Below are 20,245 nucleotides of genomic sequence, written 5' to 3'. Positions count from 1 at the left end.
CAAGTTGCATTTTATAAATAATTCTAAATATTACATAAGACAATAAAATTAATATTCAAAACGTTTAAATATTCAATTTTTTTACGGTCCTATTTTTGGCACAAATCTAATCAAACAAAATGTGTATTTGAAATGAAAAAATAAATAAATGGACACTTGGAATAATTTATTTATTGACAATAAGTTAACATTTGTGACAATACAGACAAACAACAATATTTATATGACTTAAAATGAGTAATATTTGATTTTCACACTCAAGAGACATTCATTCATGCATGCCAATAGTTTTACATGCAATGCAAATGTTCACAGTCCATGTTGTATACAACATGCAAATTTAACAAAATATCACTCTTGTTCCGCCAAAGAAGCAGAAAGAAACTTGTGTGTTGACATTTTTTATTTGATGTCAATAACTCTGAATACACAGAAGATATTAACTCCCTGACATGTAAAACTGACTGAATATAATAGTAAACATGGTGAATCTGCGTTTCAGTTTTATGCAGCTAAAATCTGGAACAGTCTTTCTGAAGATGTGAGACAGGTTCTACTCTGACAAACAGTTTTGTTTAGCTGTGCATATGCCTGAAAGGATTTTCTTTGCACTCTTCTCTTTTATGTATTTAAATGTTTTGAGATTTCTGTCATGTTGTGATTTTAATGCATTTTGAAGCACTTTGAATTGCCTTGTGTACGAACTGTGCACAAGGCAATGTTCCTTTATTGTCCCCATGTGGGACAATAAAGGAATATCTTATCAAATAAACTTGCCTTGCCTAAAAACAGCATTAAATCCCATTGCTCCTGTATCAAATTGAAAACAATCACTTTCAACCTTTTTTCAAGAAATGGGTGTGTCTGACAGAACATATCGCAAAAATGTCCTTAAGTAATAAAACGTCAGTAAAATAACCTGGATTATATGTTTTATAAAAAAAGGGGTTTAAAACGAGCAGCAGAACGGTTAGTCATTTGTCCGGTTCAAACTGCCCGCTGCCCGAGCCTTCAATGCCAGAACAGCAGGGGGCGCAACGTTCGATCAGAGGTAGAAGCTTTCCCTGTTGATGGAGCTGCTTTGTGTCCGAGCCCCCCCCGATACAGTTCCCGTTGATAAAGACTCTAGGAACCTGAGAGAAAGAGGAGACAAATGAAGAATTTGTTGTGGTTTTAGTGCTGGAGACTGATTACATCACATGTGTCAACTTCAAGGCTCGAGGGCCACATCAAATGATGTGGGGGGCCCGCGGTCTAAATGTCTGTGCCGCTACTACATCTCCCACAATGTACCAAAGTTACCTGCAGAATGACTGCATCCTGCCACTAGAGGGGGTGTTTCCACTGTGATTTTTTTCTTTAGAAACATTTAAGAAGAAGGACAACGGTTTGTATCCAGTGGAATGTCTTGTGTCATGAGCGCTGGTGGTGAGAATTGATGTGTTCAGAGACAAGCAGCGTCATTGTGAACGTCACTCAGAAGTTTCAGTTTTTGTCAAATGCCAGATCTCAGCAGCTCACTCTGATTGTGAGGGGTTTGAAGATGATTGCCCTTTAGTTTATTTAAAAATGTTCAGGAGGAGTAATGTCTTGACCTAATGATTTGCCTCAAACTTATAAATACATTTATATATAGACTTATGCAAATGATATACAATATTTGTAAGGAGAGTTTTTTAATTTGTTGTTTCACGGACTTTCCTTGGCATTTTTTAAGAGGGGAGGACGGAATAAAAATAAAATGTTATTTTCACATTATCAAATCACTTCTCTACTAGGGCTGGGTATTGCCAAGACGCTCGCGATACGTATCGCGATACAGGGGTCACGATACGATACATATCCCGATACTAGTATATTCCGATACAATTCCCTCATTACGATACGTATCCCGATATATTTTTTGAAAAAAGGGTCTTAAAAATGTACCAAATGGGTAATATTTTTACTCTGGATAAAAAAAAAATGAAATTTCATGTTTATCCACAAAGCACTTCTTTATAAATCCATTCTGCTCTAATAACTTCATCCATCCAACTGATCCAAATAGAAGTATAAGGAACACATTCTAGTAAAGTATTGTATGTTTCATGGTCTGAACAGCTGCAGCAGCATCTTCTGCACAGATCAGCTTCTGATCAGGTCCAGCTCCTTCTCACCTCGACCAGAGGAGCAGCACAAACAGCAGAAGAAAAGTACTATTCCACCTCCTTTAAAGCCTCCGGGCCACAAAACAAAACAAAAAAAAGAAAATTTAAAAAAACAAAAACAAATAAAATATCGATACTGTGACTCAGTCCGGAGTCCGTGACGATATATCGCCGTATCGATATTTTGAACACAACCCTAATTTCCACCATCCAGAAGTCTGAGTTGAATTTAAAAATAAAATTGTATTCTAAAGAAATGTCTTGGATTCTTAGAATATAGGCCCTACTAACATCCCTAATAACGAAACAAACAAAAGTCACCCAAAAGCTAACAAGAGGAGGAAATATGAGGAAGCGCATGTAGCACTTCACTGTGACTAAGGTGGGAGACGAGGAAAGACCACCGTGTCTACTGTGTCTTCAAATGTTGGCAGCGACAGCATGAAGCCAAATACCTGTCATGTTGACAGGGACATAAAAATAATCATTTCAAGGCTTGACATGCGATATACAGCGGTCTGCTGTTTAGAACCTGCTGCATTAAAATGAGACTTTCTTGGCCCGAAATGACCCACAGATCAAAAGACAACATGTGCGTCACTACGGTGGACCATATTTATGTGTTAATATCTCATATTACAACGTAACACTCACTAAACACTCACGCTCAGGAGCAGATGAACCAGAGGTGAAGACACAGGTCAATCAGCTCACACAGAGGCACTGTTTCCCCCAGGATTTGAAAAGAGCGTAGTGGGATTTTTTTTTTAAAAAGGGCAAACCTCCCCACAAAACGGGCACATAGCTACTCCTTTAAAGAGGCACAAAAACAAATAAAATGATAATAATATAACTTTATCAACAACCATGTATTTATGTACATGCTATATTTGTGGTGCAACAAGTCAATAAAAGGTATTTATATTTCAATTATTGATAAGTGCCGTTAATTTGGTGACCCTAAATCCAATAATAAATAAGGTTATCGAAGATTTATATCCATAATTCATCATATTTCATCATAAAAAACATGTAGTATGCTTCTGATGGGTATAATAAAAGGTTGTAGTAAATAGACATTCCCATTATTGATAAGTGCAGTGAATTTGGTGACCCTACATCAAATATTTAAAAAGCTATTGGAAGATTAATTTTCATATGACAATATATTCCATAAATAAAACACAACTAAAGCTTCATATGGAAAAACAAAGTTTGCTGTGGTGTACATCATGGTGTATTTGTTGTGTTATTCAAATTGTATCGCTCTATTTGATGTTCCATTCCAGCTATAAAACATTTCCATTTTTGGTTTGTTTTTTGATGACGGTCCCTAAGTGCTCGTCTCGGCTCCAGTTTAATTCACTGCGCCCAAAATATGCATCCGATTTTTAAAAACGAGTTTGGAGTTGCTTGGCAGTGTAAATATGAGTATTTTGATGTGTATGATCTGTAAAGACGCGGCTTTTGATTAATTCAGGATAAGGCCGTATCGGCCCGCTACGCTAAATAGGGCTGGGGGGAACACTGCACAGTAGGGCTGGGTATTGCCAAGACCCTTGCGATACGATACGTATCCCGAAACAGGGGTCACGATACGATACTAGAGATGCACCGATCAATCGGCCGCCGATTTAAAAAGCCGGTTTTATGCTGAATCGGCCAGAATCGGTGACCGGCCGGTCCATGTCGTAATTGCCGGTTTTCGGCCGATCCAAACTGCGCGGTGCGTAGCAGCTCAAAGCGCCCAGAGCAAAACAGCTAAAAACTACAAGACTCTTTCAGAGCGCGGCGGCCAAAGTGTCCACTTTACATTCAAGTCTATGTAAACGTGTGTCGAACAGCTCCTGCGTTTCCCGCGGCGCGAGTCCTGCTTTTTCTGCGTGGAGCGCGGAGCGGAGGTGCGTTTTGCCGTTTTCCGCTCTAGACGCTTTGACAAGCAGAAGCTTCAAGGCGTTAAAATCGTTCGTGGCAGAAAAGTTCAGATTTGTTCAACTTTGGTGGAACACAAGAAGGACGAGCCTGGAGGAGGATCAGAGGAGACTGGACTGTGGGTCAGTTATTATAACTTTGAGACGATTACAATCTACGTGTTGATAGTTGATGCGGTCAAAATAATTTGCGCTGGTTTGTGTTTGACGAGTTCATGTGTTTATTCAGAGTTATCTGCAGAAGACAGAGGACACATGAAGGGGCCAGAAGACAGAGGACATCTGCAGAAGAGCAGGGACACATGAAGGAGCCAGAAGACAGAGGACATCTGCAGAAGAGTAGGGACACATGAAGGAGCCAGAAGACAGAGGACATCTGCAGAAGACAGAGGACACATGAAGGGGCCAGAAGACAGAGGACATCTGCAGAGGAGCAGGGACACATGAAGGAGCCAGAAGACAGAGGACATCTGCAGAAGAGTAGGGACACATGAAGGAGCCAGAAGACAGAGGACATCTGCAGAAGAGTCGGGACACATGAAGGAGACAGAAGACAGAGGACATCTGCAGAAGAGCAGGGACACATGAAGGAGCCAGAAGACAGAGGACATCTGCAGAAGAGTAGGGACACATGAAGGAGCCAGAAGACAGAGGACATCTGCAGAAGAGTCGGGACACATGAAGGAGACAGAAGACAGAGGACATCTGCAGAAGAGTAGGGACACATGAAGGAGACAGAAGACAGAGGACATCTGCAGAAGAGTCGGGACACATGAAGGAGCCAGAAGACAGAGGACATCTGCAGAAGAGTCGGGACACATGAAGGAGACAGAGGACATCTGCAGAAGAGTCGGGACACATGAAGGAGCCAGAAGACAGAGGACATCTGCAGAAGAGTAGGGACACATGAAGGAGACAGAAGACAGAGGACATCTGCAGAAGAGTCGGGACAGAAGACAGAGGACATCTGCAGAAGAGTCGGGACACATGAAGGAGACAGAAGACAGAGGACATCTGCAGAAGAGTCGGGACACATGAAGGAGACAGAAGACAGAGGACATGTGCAGAAGAGTCGGGACACATGAAGGAGACAGAAGACAGAGGACATCTGCAGAAGAGTCGGGACACATGAAGGAGACAGAAGACAGAGGACATCTGCAGAAGAGTAGGGACACATGAAGGAGACAGAAGACAGAGGACATCTGCAGAAGAGTCGGGACACATGAAGGAGCCAGAAGACAGAGGACATCTGCAGAAGAGTAGGGACACATGAAGGAGACAGAAGACAGAGGACATCTGCAGAAGAGTCGGGACACATGAAGGAGACAGAAGACAGAGGACATGTGCAGAAGAGTCGGGACACATGAAGGAGACAGAAGACAGAGGACATCTGCAGAAGAGTCGGGACACATGAAGGAGACAGAAGACAGAGGACATCTGCAGAAGAGTAGGGACACATGAAGGGGCCAGAAGACAGAGGACATCTGCAGAAGAGTAGGGACACATGAAGGAGACAGAAGACGGAGGACATCTGCAGAAGAGTCGGGACACATGAAGGAGACAGAAGACAGAGGACATGTGCAGAAGAGTAGGGACACATGAAGGAGACAGAAGACAGAGGACATGTGCAGAAGAGTCGGGACACATGAAGGAGACAGAAGACAGAGGACATGTGCAGAAGAGTCGGGACACATGAAGGAGACAGAAGACAGAGGACATGTGCAGAAGAGTAGGGACACATGAAGGAGACAGAAGACATGTGCAGAAGAGTCGGGACACATGAAGGAGACAGAAGACAGAGGACATGTGCAGAAGAGTCGGGACACATGAAGGAGACAGAAGACAGAGGACATCTGCAGAAGAGTCGGGACACATGAAGGAGCCAGAAGACAGAGGACATCTGCAGAAGAGTCGGGACACATGAAGGAGACAGAAGACAGAGGACATGTGCAGAAGAGTAGGGACACATGAAGGAGACAGAAGACAGAGGACATGTGCAGAAGAGTCGGGACACATGAAGGAGACAGAAGACAGAGGACATGTGCAGAAGAGTCGGGACACATGAAGGAGACAGAAGACAGAGGACATGTGCAGAAGAGTCGGGACACATGAAGGAGACAGAAGACAGAGGACATCTGCAGAAGAGTCGGGACACATGAAGGAGACAGAAGACAGAGGACATCTGCAGAAGAGTCGGGACACATGAAGGAGACAGAAGACAGAGGACATGTGCAGAAGAGTAGGGACACATGAAGGAGACAGAAGACAGAGGACATGTGCAGAAGAGTCGGGACACATGAAGGAGACAGAAGACAGAGGACATGTGCAGAAGAGCAGGGACACATGAAGGAGACAGAAGACAGAGGACATGTGCAGAAGAGTAGGGACACATGAAGGAGACAGAAGACAGAGGACATGTGCAGAAGAGCAGGGACACATGAAGGAGACAGAAGAAGCAGCAGCAGGGCTGTCAGAAGAGTTAGTTGTTGTTGTTGTTCTGCTCAACTAGCAGAGAGCTAGGCTACGAGCTAATGCTAACAAGAGATCTCATCCTCCTGAAATGAGACTTTAAAAAGACTTTGATGCATTTGAGACAAACATGACGTAGATACAAAACTTAAATTACTGACTCAAACAGTGAAATGAGTGACGACAATCTAATGTCAGGACTATTTAATTGTACTCTAGAATCTATAGTGCACTAGAATCTATAGTGCACTAGAATCTATAGTGCTCTAGAATCTATAGTGCTCTAGAATCTATAGTGCACTAGAATCTATAGTGCTCTAGAATCTATAGTGCACTAGAATCTATAGTGCACTAGAATCTATAGTGCTCTAGAATCTATAGTGCACTAGAATCTATAGTGCACTAGAATCTATAGTGCACTAGAATCTATAGTGCTCTAGAATCTATAGTGCACTAGAATCTATAGTGCTCTAGAATCTATAGTGCTCTAGAATCTATAGTGCTCTAGAATCTATAGTGCACTAGAATCTATAGTGCACTAGAATCTATAGTGCTCTAGAATCTATAGTGCTCTAGAATCTATAGTGCACTAGAATCTATAGTGCACTAGAATCTATAGTGCTCTAGAATCTATAGTGCACTAGAATCTATAGTGCTCTAGAATCTATAGTGCACTAGAATCTATAGTGCTCTAGAATCTATAGTGCTCTAGAATCTATAGTGCTCTAGAATCTATAGTGCTCTAGAATCTATAGTGCACTAGAATCTATAGTGCTCTAGAATCTATAGTGCACTAGAATCTATAGTGCTCTAGAATCTATAGTGCTCTAGAATCTATAGTGCTCTAGAATCTATAGTGCACTAGAATCTATAGTGCACTAGAATCTATAGTGCTCTAGAATCTATAGTGCTCTAGAATCTATAGTGCTCTAGAATCTATAGTGCTCTAGAATCTATAGTGCTCTAGAATCTATAGTGCTCTAGAATCTATAGTGCTCTAGAATCTATAGTGCACTAGAATCTATAGTGCTCTAGAATCTATAGTGCTCTAGAATCTATAGTGCTCTAGAATCTATAGTGCTCTAGAATCTATAGTGCTCTAGAATCTATAGTGCACTAGAATCTATAGTGCTCTAGAATCTATAGTGCACTAGAATCTATAGTGCTCTAGAATCTATAGTGCTCTAGAATCTATAGTGCTCTAGAATCTATAGTGCTCTAGAATCTATAGTGCACTAGAATCTATAGTGCTCTAGAATCTATAGTGCACTAGAATCTATAGTGCTCTAGAATCTATAGTGCTCTAGAATCTATAGTGCTCTAGAATCTATAGTGCACTAGAATCTATAGTGCACTAGAATCTATAGTGCACTAGAATCTATAGTGCTCTAGAATCTATAGTGCTCTAGAATCTATAGTGCTCTAGAATCTATAGTGCTCTAGAATCTATAGTGCACTAGAATCTATAGTGCACTAGAATCTATAGTGCACTAGAATCTATAGTGCACTAGAATCTATAGTGCTCTAGAATCTATAGTGCTCTAGAATCTATAGTGCTCTAGAATCTATAGTGCTCTAGAATCTATAGTGCTCTAGAATCTATAGTGCTCTAGAATCTATAGTGCTCTAGAATCTATAGTGCTCAGGTCATTGTGCTTCTAGTGAGTGTGTGAAGTTTTCAGAGCTGATGAAACTGTAAAATGATATTGAAACATAAATGTGCCTCATTTAATAAACTGTATTATAATAGTAAAAGTTTGAATAATATTGCAGTAAATGTACTGGGCTCAAATATAACTGCAGTACAATGTTCTTTTTGAAGATCTGGATTTGCCTTCAGCCCTCCCTGTTGCTCCTGCTGCCCCTGCTCCTGTTGCTCCTGCTCCTGCTGCTCCTGCCCCTGTTGCTCCTGCTCCTGTTGCTCCTGCCCCTGTTGCTCCTGCCCCTGTTGCTCCTGCCCCTGTTGCTCCTGCCCCTGTTGCTCCTGCCCCTGTTGCTCCTGCTCCTGTTGCTCCTGCCCCTGTTGCTCCTGCCCCTGTTGTTCCTGTTGCTTCTGCCCCTGCCCCTGCCCCTGTTGCCCCTGCTCCTGCTGCTCCTGCTCCTGTTGCTCCTGCCCCTGTTGCTCCTGCTCCTGCTGCTCCTGCCCCTGCTCCTGTTGCTCCTGCCCCTGCCCCTGTTGCTCCTGCTCCTGCTGCTCCTGCTCCTTCAGGGGATGCTGGCCCTTCTGCTGCACCCACAGGTGTGTAAAAGCATTTGGCTGGATTACAATTAGTTTTTTAGCCCGTGTCATCTAAATTGCAATGTTTTTTTTTTTTGTAGAACCACGAGGAAGCGGTCCTGGAGCCAGAGTCCTCCAGCTTTGAGAGGGAGGTGCTGGCAGCACTCTGGGACTGACCCTCCTCATGTTCCATCTGCTTCCTCTCCTGCAGAGGGTTCCAGCTCATTCAAAAGAATGTGTAAAATTACAAAAGTATAAATTACTATATGAAAATAGTTCATTTGATTTCAATCTGGAACCATTGGAGCTGCATCTTCTGCAGGAGAAATGGACTCCTTTATCCTCTGTGTCCCCCACTCTTCTCCAGGTCATATATTAGTTAGTCTATAGTTCTGTATTTATATATTATTTTTATATATAGTTATTTATTTTTCTATTTTTCCACAAAATAAATTACATTTTATATTATAAAACGTGTGTCCTGTTTACATGCAACTTTTTCATAAAATACTGGGTAGTTTGTGGGAAAATCAGTGGCTAGATAGAAAATCGGTATCGGAAAAATCGGTTTTGGCAGGTCAGACCTCCTTAAAAACCGGAAATCGGTATCGGCCAAGAATTTTGGAATCGGTGCATCTCTATACGATACGTATCCCGATACTTGTATATTCCGATACAATTCCCTCATTACGATACGTATCCCGATACATTTTTGAAAAAAGGGTCTTAAAAATGTACCAAATGGGTGATGTTTTTACTCTGAATAAGAAAATGTATGAAATTTCATGTTTACCCACAAAACACTTCTTTATAAATCCATTCTGCTCTAATAACTTCATCCATCCAACTGATCCAAATAGAAGTATAAGGAACACATTCTAGTAAAGTATTACATGTTTCATGGTCTGAACAGCTGCAGCAGCATCTTCTGCACAGATCAGCTTCTGATCAGGTCCAGCTCCTTCTCCAGAGGAGCAGCACAAACACATGATCAAAAGAACTTTTTCACCTCCTTTAAAGCCTACGGGCCACAAAAATCTTATTTTTTTAAATAAAAAAAAAAAATCGATACTGTGACTCAGTATCGATACGCGTATTGATACGGAGTCCGTGACGATATATCGCTGTATCGATATTTTGAACACAGCCCTACTGCACAGGGGGGACAGTGTGGACAGAGAGGACAGTAGGGACAGCTGTGATGTGTTTTCTGCTTGGTAAAGTTCAAAATGCTGTTTTATTACAATCCAACTCATATTCACTGAGAAATGAGTGGAACTCGTCCCGTGGTGCAGCGAGCTTCAGGTGGGCCACGAGACCTGTGTGTAAATATCTCATGTTATAACGTGGGCACCTGCGGTTTAGTGGCAGGTGCGGCCCGAACACGTACAATTTCTTGTTTCTTTGTAAATATCATTGGAGCCAGCTTTTATTCAGGAGCACTGTGTAGCCAGCAAAGTGTGGTATATTTTAAACTCCCAACTGGGACCAGGAAAAGAGATTCTAAATCTCAGTGAGACTTCCTTGGTTAAATAATGGTCAATAAATTAAAAAGGGAATCAAAATTGGGTTTTTTAATTCAAAAATGTAAGTCGGCCTCAACCCTAAACAGGACAGTGAACCCTGGTCTTCACAAGCACTTCCTCCAGTGCCTCCAGAGTTCAGCGGTGAACCTGACACTGCTCTGCTCAGAGAAAACCAGAACTTTTAGAATATCATGACATTAGGCCCCAAGGCGCAACAGAAACATATAAACAAAGCTTCTAATAACAGCATTTGGTGTGGCAGCCTGGCACTTGACCAACCAGGGACTCGACAAGATGCGTAGGGCATCATTACAAGCAACCTGCAACTTCTGAGCTTTACTAAACAATAATGAAGACAAAGTTCTCACCGTCCGAGCCCCGGTCACCTGGGCCAGAGCTTCCTGAAGTCTCCTCCCGTCGTTGTGCTCGTCCAGTTCGATCACTTTGTAGTTTGTTCCGATCTCGTTGAAGACGTTTTTGGCCATTTTACAGTAAGGACACGTGGTCTTTGAGAAGATCACAACGCAGTTCTGAGACACCACCTCCTGGACAAACATAGACCCTTTTACCAATCACCAATAAACAAAACACACCTATAATACGAGACATACATATGTAATCTTGAATTTGGAAATTACAAAAACGTAAGTGAAGTAAAATACATTTCATATCGTTTCATTTAGATTAGAGCGTCTCGTTTGAATCTTGTCCACTGAAACCAACGGTCAAAAATGCAGTGTGAACTTTGGCAATGCCACTCATCTGGTGGATACCTTACATTTGACAATGGTAAGGATCTTCTGCTGTTCAAAAGGTCTTGCTCAAAACACTCTAAAATGGTGGATTATTAAATGAATAGCCCGTTAGTAAATTTCCCTAGCACGGTGCTTTAAATCCAGTATTTTGAGTACTGACTTTTCTTAGCGTGGTACTATGGAATAGTAGGGAAGCAACAAACAATTATTTTAGTCTTTTCCTATGCGTTTTAGAGTGTGTATAGTAAAGATAAAGATTAGCAATATTTTTTTTTGTCGATTTGTCATGATGAGAAATGAAAATAGGGCATCAACACTTTTCATTATGTAGAATTTAAACTAACCAAAAACACTCAAATTACCTTCACGGCTTAAAGTGCCTATGAAAAAAATATATTTTGAATTTTGCTAAAAATTATAATACAATATACTTCCTGTGTGTAATTGATCACACTAGGAAATTACCCACCAACCACTGGGCAAAAACTCATCTAATGGCACAATTATTTTAGTTTGAGAAATTAAGAAAAAAAAATTTAGAGAGCAAAAAAAGTAGTTTCTTTTGTGTAAATTACCTCATTTTCTACAGCTTTTTAAAGATTTGTTCACCACAACTACCTACTGAATTGGTGTAAAACTATAATTCATTTGAACAGGCATAAATACACACAAAAACAATCTTTAAATATAATATATATATATAGTTGCATTTTCTTACCTCGACATACTGTACACACGCAGTGGAAGATCCAGCTGTGGATGAAGTTAAATTCCCCATTCTGGAAAAAAGAAAAGAAATGAAAGATTCAAAAGGTTTTATTGGAACACCAAATGTTGATATAATGACATCCCTATCTAATAATCAAAGTGGTTGTCATTTGAGAAGGCAATTGACGTTTTCCATATTTTGTGAGGTTGATTCCAATGGAAATGTCATGATGTTGCTCGTCACTTAGGCCTTTTTGACATTAGTCACAGTAGTTCTGCGCCTGACAGCTGTAAACAAGCCTAAACAAGTTCAAAATACCAACTACCGCTTACACATGTAACTAGAATATTAGGGAGGCAATTCGTATTATCATTATCGATATAATTAATGTTTTGTTTTTGGCGTGAGACCGGATTAACGTGATCAGACCGGTGTTGCGATGAAGCGAGCGGGAATGACCTTCTACAGCCGCACCAAGCCGCTCCGATCCAGGAAAACATGGACCAAAAACAACAAAAGGATAAAAAACTGTGAAACTGTCGTGCTAACATGCGGTTAGCTTAGCAGCAGGAGAGAGCAGGAAAAGCTCACGTTTACACGCTTTAATCCGCTGTGTTCCCCTGATGTGTTTACGTCTGCAGCGTGGCGTCGAGCGGCAGAGCGGAACCTTCCCGACCTGCACCGGAAACACACAACCCGGATTGCCGCCCCCACTGAAACCAATAGAATACATCCATGACTAAAACAGATGTTTCCGAGTCTTTCCCCTGTAGAGTTTTCAAATTAAAAGGAAGCTTCGCTTTTGCAACAGTTGAGCAGAGTCCTCATATATATATATATATATATATATATATATATATATATATTAGGGCTGGGCAAGTTAACGTGTTATTATCGCGCTAACTCATCATTTATTTAACGCGATCAATTATTTTAATCCGCATTAACGCAGGTCGGATTCCCCTGGTCCAGTTCTAAAGCCTCGTACAAAACCGAATCGCGCCTGACGCAGAATTTGAGCGTGAACATTAGAACAGTGGTTCTTAAAGGTGCCATAACATGCTTTTGTCACGTTTGGTAGTCTATCCTAAGTGTATAATTGATAATAATAAGTGTTGTGCAACACCCTTAACATAATAGTTAAGAAATATCACCCAGACCTTGGACCCCCTCACCAACCCGGAAATGCAGACGGCTTGGTTTGATATTCACCCCCACCCTTGTGAAGAGCCATCTGGCTCCCCCGCCCACCCGTGACGTAGTCTCAGAGCGTGTGTGCCCCGCCCACCCGTGACGTAGTCTCAGAGCGGGTGTGTGCCCCGCCCACCCGTGACGTAGTCTCAGAGCGTGTGTGCCCCGCCCACCCGTGACGTAGTCTCAGAGCGTGTGTGCCCCGCCCACCCGTGACGTAGTCTCAGAGCGTGTGTGCCCCGCCCACCCGTGACGTAGTCTCAGAGCGTGTGTGCCCCGCCCAACCCGTGACGTAGTCTCAGAGCGGGTGTGTGCCCAGCCCACCCGTGACGTAGTCTCAGAGCGGGTGTGTGCCCAGCCCACCCGTGACGTAGTCTCAGAGCGGGTGTGTGCCCCGCCCAACCCGTGACGTAGTCTCAGAGCGTGTGTGTGCCCCGCCCACCCGTGACGTAGTCTCAGAGCGTGTGTGCCCCGCCCACCCGTGACGTAGTCTCAGAGCGGGTGTGTGCCCCGCCCAACCCGTGACGTAGTCTCAGAGCGGGTGTGTGCCCCGCCCACCCGTGACGTAGTCTCAGAGCGTGTGTGCCCCGCCCACCCGTGACGTAGTCTCAGAGCGTGACGTAGTGTGTGCCACACAGCTGTCTGCTCCGCGATGGTGACGCGTGCCTGTGGTTATGACGCGGTCTTGCCCCACCCCCCGTCAGTTTGGAGATTGGAGGAAAGGAGATAGTCTGTACTGTAGCTAAACACTGCGGGAATCAATAGCAATGTAAGAAGGTTAAAAGCTCTGAAAAGTCGATTTGCATGTTATGGGACCTTTAACCTGGGTTCGATGGAACCCCAGGGGTTCGGCGGAGGTCAAGACACACATCAGACTCATATGATTCGTGACACGCCCCGCTTGGACACGCCCCGCTTGGACACGCCCCACTTGTCTGCAGGGAATCTGGTGCTCAGTAGTGACTTGGGACGTCGTGATGTTCGTCCTGTGATTTCTTTCTTCATATTTTAGACTGAATCAAAGACTTTCTGGGCAAAGTATTTGTGTATCTTGTTTTTGCCGATGGTATTACTCGTGTACTTTGTGTACTCGTGTACTTTAATTGATGAGAAATAACTCCCACAGGACTCCGATGTAAAAATAGTGAACAAAGTTTCATCCACAGTTTTGTGACACTTCTTACAGGAGAAATCAAATACAGCTGTTCTCAAACATAGAACAGATTTGTCTCTGTATTGTTGTGTCTCCTGCTCCTTCCGCTTGTCCCTAAGCGATGTCTCTCTTAAAGTGACAGTAACACATTACGACAGAGCAGGCCAAAGACAAATACAAATACATTCTACAAATAAAACAAATGTAATCAAATTAATTTAGCTCATTTAAACAACCAAATTATTAATCCGTGAAACATAAAATTACACATTTATAACAAAATATCAACACTGTGTAGATTTCCATACGAACGTATACATAAACTAAACTTGGCTCTCACAGTCTTTGCACCGGCCTGGCCCCAAAAGGGCCAAAAGGACCCCGGAAAAGGCCCTTGAGTCGAGCCTGTATCAAAGTCCTCCTTTTAGGGCTAAGCACCGGCCTGGCCCCAAAAGGTCTGCTCTGGGGCCATTTCCCTTGTCCTTTTCTATAACTACTATACTATAATATACGATCTTTGAAGCAATCCTTTTCGAGGATGCTGGACATATAAATTAAGAAAAGGAACAGACTTTGTTGCGAAAATGACAAGAGCATTTCTGAACTGGTCTCCGAAAGTCACTGCGTGAGCAGGTCCCGCCGGGGCCCGCGTGAGCAGGTCCCGCCGGGGTCCGCGTGAGCAGGTCCCGCTGGGGGCCCGCGTGAGCAAGTCCCGACGGGTGAGCAGGTCCCGCCGGGGCCCGCGTGAGCAGGTCCCGCTGGGGGCCCGCGTGAGCAAGTCCCGACGGGTGAGCAGGTCCCGCTGGGGGCCCGCGTGAGCAAGTCCCGCAGGGGCCCGCGTGAGCACGTCCTGACGGGCCCCGTAGCTGGGGAGATCCTTGAGAAGGGCCCGGCGTCTTTATCAGCTGAAAAGGTGAATAATCTGGTGCCTTAGCAACTGGCTCAGTGCAGAGGAGTAAAAAAACACCCAGTTTTAGGAATCTACAAACTTTTCTGGTTCTTTTCGATGCAGTGGCAGTGGCAATAAACTTTAGTTTTGTGTTTTTAACATTGTTTAAGTTAAAATGCACACAATGTATTTATTTGTATTGAACTGGTTCAGTGTTTGTTTAACTCATGTTGTGTCTTTAGTGTTGAGTTCTAAGCAGGGCCGGCCCAGCCTATAAGCGAACTAAGCAGCCGCGTAGGGCCCCGAGGCGTTAATATGGCCCCCAATCTGGCAACCCGTCTTATGAGAAGTGCAAGCGCAGCGTGCGCCACTAGTGTAGTAGCGCTGCTGGCGCGGCAGCGCACACAGCGGTAACATATAACACACAAACTGCATTTATTTGTAATGACAATCTGGCAACCAAGACACCAAACCTGCTCTGATTGGGCAACTTCATTGTGCGCGAGCAGAACAAGAGCAAAACATAAACACAACACAACGTGGTCCTCATGTCCAGAAGAATATATCCCCCTGATGCTGAAAAACGAAAGAAGAAACTTCTTGACGATGTAAAGAAACTGCAAACTCAACAACACTCTCCAGGTTTTGAACTTCTCTTACAAAGAGACGGTTAATGCTGCTGTTTGAAACAACACGAGTCTGTCACGTTAGTTCGCTCAGGCTGGAGGCGACGAGAGCTCTGCCCCGCGCACAATAATATGTGTCTGAATGAAAGATAATAAGCTTCACATTGACACCAGCCCCGTCGTGTGAGCTGCAGGTGAGGCCGGTGAGGGGCCTCTATGGCCCGGGTCACTAAGAGGCGGAGATCCGGTCCGGACGAGCGCCGTCTCGTCCAGAACCTCTGATGTGAGACTTTGGAGTGAACAGTGTGCGGCCCCTGTCCCGGGCCCCGTGGGCCCCTGTCCCGGGCCCCTGTGCAGCCTCAGTCAGAGATGAGCGGGTTTGAGTTTGCGTCCCTCTCTCTCACATCACCATGTGTCAGATCAATCGTGACTCGTGATGTCTGTTTGACTTTGACTTCTTAAAGTGCAATGAGAGGAACGTAAAGGTTTATGCACGTCAGGTCCATCAGCCAATCACATCGCAGCATTGTTTCACACAGAGTCCAGTGTGTGATGTTCTGATCAGAACAAACATTTATATTGTAATTCACTTTTAATAGAGCAATAAAACATTTCAATTTATTTAAAAAGCATCATTAGACTATTTGTTATAAATTATAATAAATTGATAGTGAAAAATAACCAGACATATTATAATTACGTCTGTTATAGAATAATACTATATATTTTTATACAAAAGTGGCAAAGTTGCAGAAACACAGTCTCTTCACTAGAGCGAGGTTTGGACCTTCACTTCTCGTTCTGTTCATTCTCTGGGAATAACATGTTTGTTTTATCAGTGTTAATTGTTAATCAAGCAATGCTTATGCCATTTGTTTAATTTAATATAACTTGTTTTGTCACTTTGGCAAGAAGGAACAGTTGGGAGCTGTAAAAGATAAATTATTAAGGATAACTATTACTTTTACATTTTCGGTTAAAATGAATCAATTTGACCATAATTATTTTCATAGCCAATATTGTATTGAGTAATTAAGTACACTAATGTATTAATAACTGGCTTTAGTCACTTTCTCCTGGCACAGTTTCATCACATCATCATTTTATAGCATTACAACCTCAACATTTTACTCTTACTTTAGCGGCTGGACCACATTAAAATGCAGCAGAAGACCCAAAAAAGGTCTGAAAATATCTGGGGGACGACCCCCAGACCCCCCTGTTCATTCATTTAAACTAATGTGCTAATGTGGCTGTCGACCCTTAACGCCCACAAATACACCCAAAAACATATCTGGGACGTGTGTTATTTGTACAGGGAGTAGAGGTGATGTCAGCGGAATACCAAGTTGCATTGTGGGATTTAAGTTATCAATATTTGAGCTTGTGAGGTGCTGAGAATAAACTGGCAAATATATGCCCTGGAGTTTTGGTGCTTTGTTTGCGTTGAAGAAAGTTCCATATGTGAATTGTTTACTGACAATGGCAATAAAACTGATTCTGATGACGTGGTGAGGGGCCCCCAAAAATGTTTTCGCTTAGGGCCCCCTGAGGGCTTGGGCCGGCCCTGGTTCTAAGAAAGTACAAACTGAACTGAAGTGTTTTCTGCTTCTGCTGCTCCTAAAATGTGTTTTGTGTCTAATGTTTCATGAGATTATAATGTTTCTGACGTTTCCTCTGAAGTCTGTTCATCTTTAATGATTGTGGCTCAGGATTTTGTGGCAAGTGAATACTTCATATTTTATTTAACTGCTACTGAATAAAAATGATGCACTTTCCACTTCTTTTGATTTTTTTTAGAATTTTGCACGTAAAAATGCGATTAATCGTGATTAATCAGGGAAATAATGCGATTAATTGCGATTTTAATCGTTGCCCAGCCCTAATATATATATATATATATATATATATATATATATATATATATATATATATATATATATATGTGCCCGGCCGTATGAAACCCAGTTACATGTCTACCCGGAGACATTTTGAGTTATTCACAGATTCTGAAAGTGTGAATTCAAAGCTTTCCAATGATGTCTCACTCATGTAGATCTGATCATATTTGAGTAAGTTGTGGTCATTTGAATGTATACAACTCTCAAACCCATTCACTGAGAAAACGGCTTCCAAAGTTTCTCACCTGAGTGAGCCCAGAGTCACAGGGGGCGGGGCTCATTTGCATCTCATTGAGATAAGCCCTCCCCCTGTCACACTGACACCACCTTCCCCTACAGCTGTCACTCAAGACTCAAGAGGAGTGTTGTTATTGATGGTAACTGGACTTGAATCAGAATTAGAAGTTACTATATTAAAATGGAAATACTTGGATTACAAAAGGCCCTGAAGCATCAAAGAATCAGAATCAGAATCAGAATTAGAAGTTACTATATTAAAATGGAAATACTTGGATTACAAAAGGCCCTGAATAGAATCAAAGAATCAGAATCAGAATAGGGTTCATTGCATTTGTCGGTAAACATAATTCACAGGTGATTCAGTGCACCAACAACGGTGCACTGAATGATTCAACACAAACAACAAAAGATAAGATAAGATAGCCTTTAATGTTACAACGCAGTAGATACAGGGGGAAAGGACAGATAATTTATAGGAAGTTTAAAAAACACCCTCAATAGAAGAACTCTTATAAACAGATGCCAGAGCCAGGTATACGAACTGCAACATATGAGATAATAGACATCATAGGTACACCATCAGAGTCCAATTACGTCCGCAGCCTCTTTTGCACATTCGTCTTCTGTGCTGTGACTCTCGGCGCTGGGCATGTGATGTCTTTTGCCTCGTCAGCACAGAAAGGCCTGATTTTTTCATGCAGGTAGGTCTGCCTGTCAATGTTCAATCCAGGTGGGACATGGAGATTGTCAACCGGAGGCAGAACAGCTGTAGTGCGTAGTAGCTGAAATTCCACTGGTTCGGCCTTAGTCACATGGGTTGGGAGCAACTTCACATGCCAGTCCTTATGGCCAGGATGTCGACCAGGTAGCATTATGTAATGGACTTCTGCATAGTTTTTGATAAACTCTACAACGGTGTGGATGACTTCATGGCTGATGAACCTGCGTGAACGTGGCTGTGGCTGTGCACGCTTCTTCCTCAATCGTGGTGTTGCTCCATTTTCATCATAGTGTTTAATTATGTCAGTCAGGGTGTCTTTGCCAATTCTGAAAAGGGGGAAAAAAAGGATTAGGGTTGAGAGTAATATGGGAATAACACGCTTCACGTGGCTAGCTAGCTTGTGATATCATGGCTCACCAGGTTTAGACCAAAACAGGCACTCACAACACAAACACGACCACAACAGCACACCAAAACATAACTTTCAAGCGTGTTTGTGATGCCATTTATTCTGCATTATTCACATTCTGACGTTTACGTCGTATTTAAGACTTAAAACGCGGAGGAGCGGGTACGGCCGGGGCTAGCGGCGCTACGTGGCTAGCTAGCTTGTGATGGCTCAACAAAACAGGCACTCACAACACAAACACGACCACAACAGCACACCAAAACATAACTTTCAAGCGTGTTTGTGATGCCATTTATTCTGCATTATTCACATTCTGACGTTTACGTCGTATTTAAGACTTAAAACGCGGAGGAGCGGGTACGGCCGGGGCTAGCGGCGCTACGTGGCTAGCTAGCTTGTGATGGCTCAACAAAACAGGCACTCACAACACAAACACGACCACAACAGCACACTAAAACAGGCGTATTTAATATTAATCATTACTTACGCCATGAGGAACAGGAAAGTACTTCTGCAGACTTCCGTGCCTCCTATGAAAAAGCTTGTCCGGGCAAACTTGCGCTTCTTCTGGGGCTTTTTCGTGGACGTCGTCAGCTCAGAAGTGACGACAGAACGTCTGTTTGCTTCCATATGTCCGATAATCCTCATATCCTGCCACTGTCTTTCTGCTGCTAATGAGTCGCTCCGTAGCTTGTACATGAGTTCTGGAGAGAGTTTCCCGCTACACGATTTGCTTGAGAGTAGAGAATTTTCTTTTCTTCTTGAGTAACATTTGCAGTCAAAGTTACGGATCTTTTCCAACTCTTCGTTCTCTCCTGCAAAAGTAACCGTGGCTATAGCGTCTGTTATTTCACGCTCCAGCTCTTCGGCGTGACCGGGCGCTCCTTCCTCTGTCCAAAACCCATCTTCCTCCTCATCTAAGGTCAGCCGTAGACTAGGGATATTTTCCAGCTGGATGAAATCACGTTCGTCATCTGTGAGGTCATCTTCAGATTCAGAACTTAGATAGTCATCTGGATAAGCGGACTTTTCGCAGAAATAATCCAAAAGCGTGGAGCTGTAACAACCTCTGTTAAGCTCCGAAGCGATAGCAGAAGGATCCATTTTTCAACTGATGTTACACAGCGTGTGTTGCGTGTCCCTGTGTTGCTGCTTATCAAGTAGCCATGCGGCTGGCGGCTCAGCCCATTGGCTGACTACAATAGCGCAGCTGTTCATATGGAAATGCGGTCACACCCACTCTGCACGTCCAGAGAGCGCCCGAAAACACCACATTTTAAACGGCTTTATTTATGCTTTTAATGCTGCAAATACTGTTATCTGATACATCGAATGGCTGGTCCATATCTTCAACTAG

At 43.0% G+C, this 20,245-nt stretch overlaps 2 protein-coding genes across 4 annotated transcripts; both read right to left on the bottom strand.

Annotated features, from left to right (window-relative positions):
- Window positions 1–153: 153 nt before the first annotated feature.
- glrx2 (glutaredoxin 2) lies at window positions 154–12,417 on the bottom strand. 3 transcript variants are annotated; one of them, XM_072439175.1, is made up of 4 exons: window positions 12,350–12,417; window positions 11,768–11,828; window positions 10,663–10,839; window positions 154–1,133 (listed from the first exon to the last, which is right to left on the bottom strand). In XM_072439175.1, the coding sequence occupies exons 2-4, from the start codon at window positions 11,825–11,827 to the stop codon at window positions 975–977; spliced, it is 396 nt and encodes a 131-aa protein (XP_072295276.1). In that variant the 5' UTR covers window position 11,828; window positions 12,350–12,417; the 3' UTR covers window positions 154–974. The 3 variants fall into 3 exon arrangements, with proteins under 3 accessions (XP_072295276.1, XP_072295275.1, XP_072295274.1); XM_072439174.1 differs by lacking the exon at window positions 12,350–12,417 and adding an exon at window positions 12,218–12,310; XM_072439173.1 differs by lacking the exon at window positions 12,350–12,417 and adding an exon at window positions 12,188–12,309.
- LOC140354280 (uncharacterized) lies at window positions 12,388–19,993 on the bottom strand. The gene is made up of 4 exons (XM_072439229.1): window positions 19,376–19,993; window positions 18,424–18,805; window positions 14,889–14,979; window positions 12,388–12,434 (listed from the first exon to the last, which is right to left on the bottom strand). The coding sequence occupies exons 1-4, from the start codon at window positions 19,990–19,992 to the stop codon at window positions 12,388–12,390; spliced, it is 1,137 nt and encodes a 378-aa protein (XP_072295330.1). The 5' UTR covers window position 19,993.
- Window positions 19,994–20,245: the final 252 nt, after the last annotated feature.

Source organism: Eucyclogobius newberryi, unplaced genomic scaffold, assembly GCF_026437365.1.
Source record: "Eucyclogobius newberryi isolate DKJ021-1_F unplaced genomic scaffold, fEucNew1.0.hap1 SCAF_9, whole genome shotgun sequence".
In the NCBI taxonomy this organism is placed as follows: Eukaryota; Metazoa; Chordata; class Actinopteri; order Gobiiformes; family Gobiidae; genus Eucyclogobius; species Eucyclogobius newberryi.
Note: the sequence above shows the minus strand (reverse complement) of the source record. Positions and strands in the feature narration are given on the sequence as shown.

Excerpts from the sequence above, each read along its gene's own strand:
- LOC140354280 (XM_072439229.1), bottom strand. The coding sequence starts at position 19,992 with ATGGATCCTTCTGCTATCGCTTCGGAGCTTAACAGAGGTTGTTACAGC. Across the intron at positions 18,806-19,375 it reads ACTTTCCTGTTCCTCATGGC|AATTGGCAAAGACACCCTGA; the intron begins GTAAGTAATGAT and ends CCCCCTTTTCAG. Across the intron at positions 12,435-14,888 it reads CCAGCGGGACCTGCTCACCC|GTCGGGAAGGTTCCGCTCTG; the intron begins GTCGGGACTTGC and ends TTTCCGGTGCAG.
- glrx2 (XM_072439173.1), bottom strand. The coding sequence starts at position 12,309 with ATGTTAGCACGACAGTTTCACAGTTTTTTATCCTTTTGTTGTTTTTGG. Across the intron at positions 11,829-12,187 it reads CTCGCTTCATCGCAACACCG|AATGGGGAATTTAACTTCAT; the intron begins GTCTGATCACGT and ends TCTTTTTTCCAG. Across the intron at positions 1,134-10,662 it reads AGGTGACCGGGGCTCGGACG|GTTCCTAGAGTCTTTATCAA; the intron begins GTGAGAACTTTG and ends TCTTTCTCTCAG.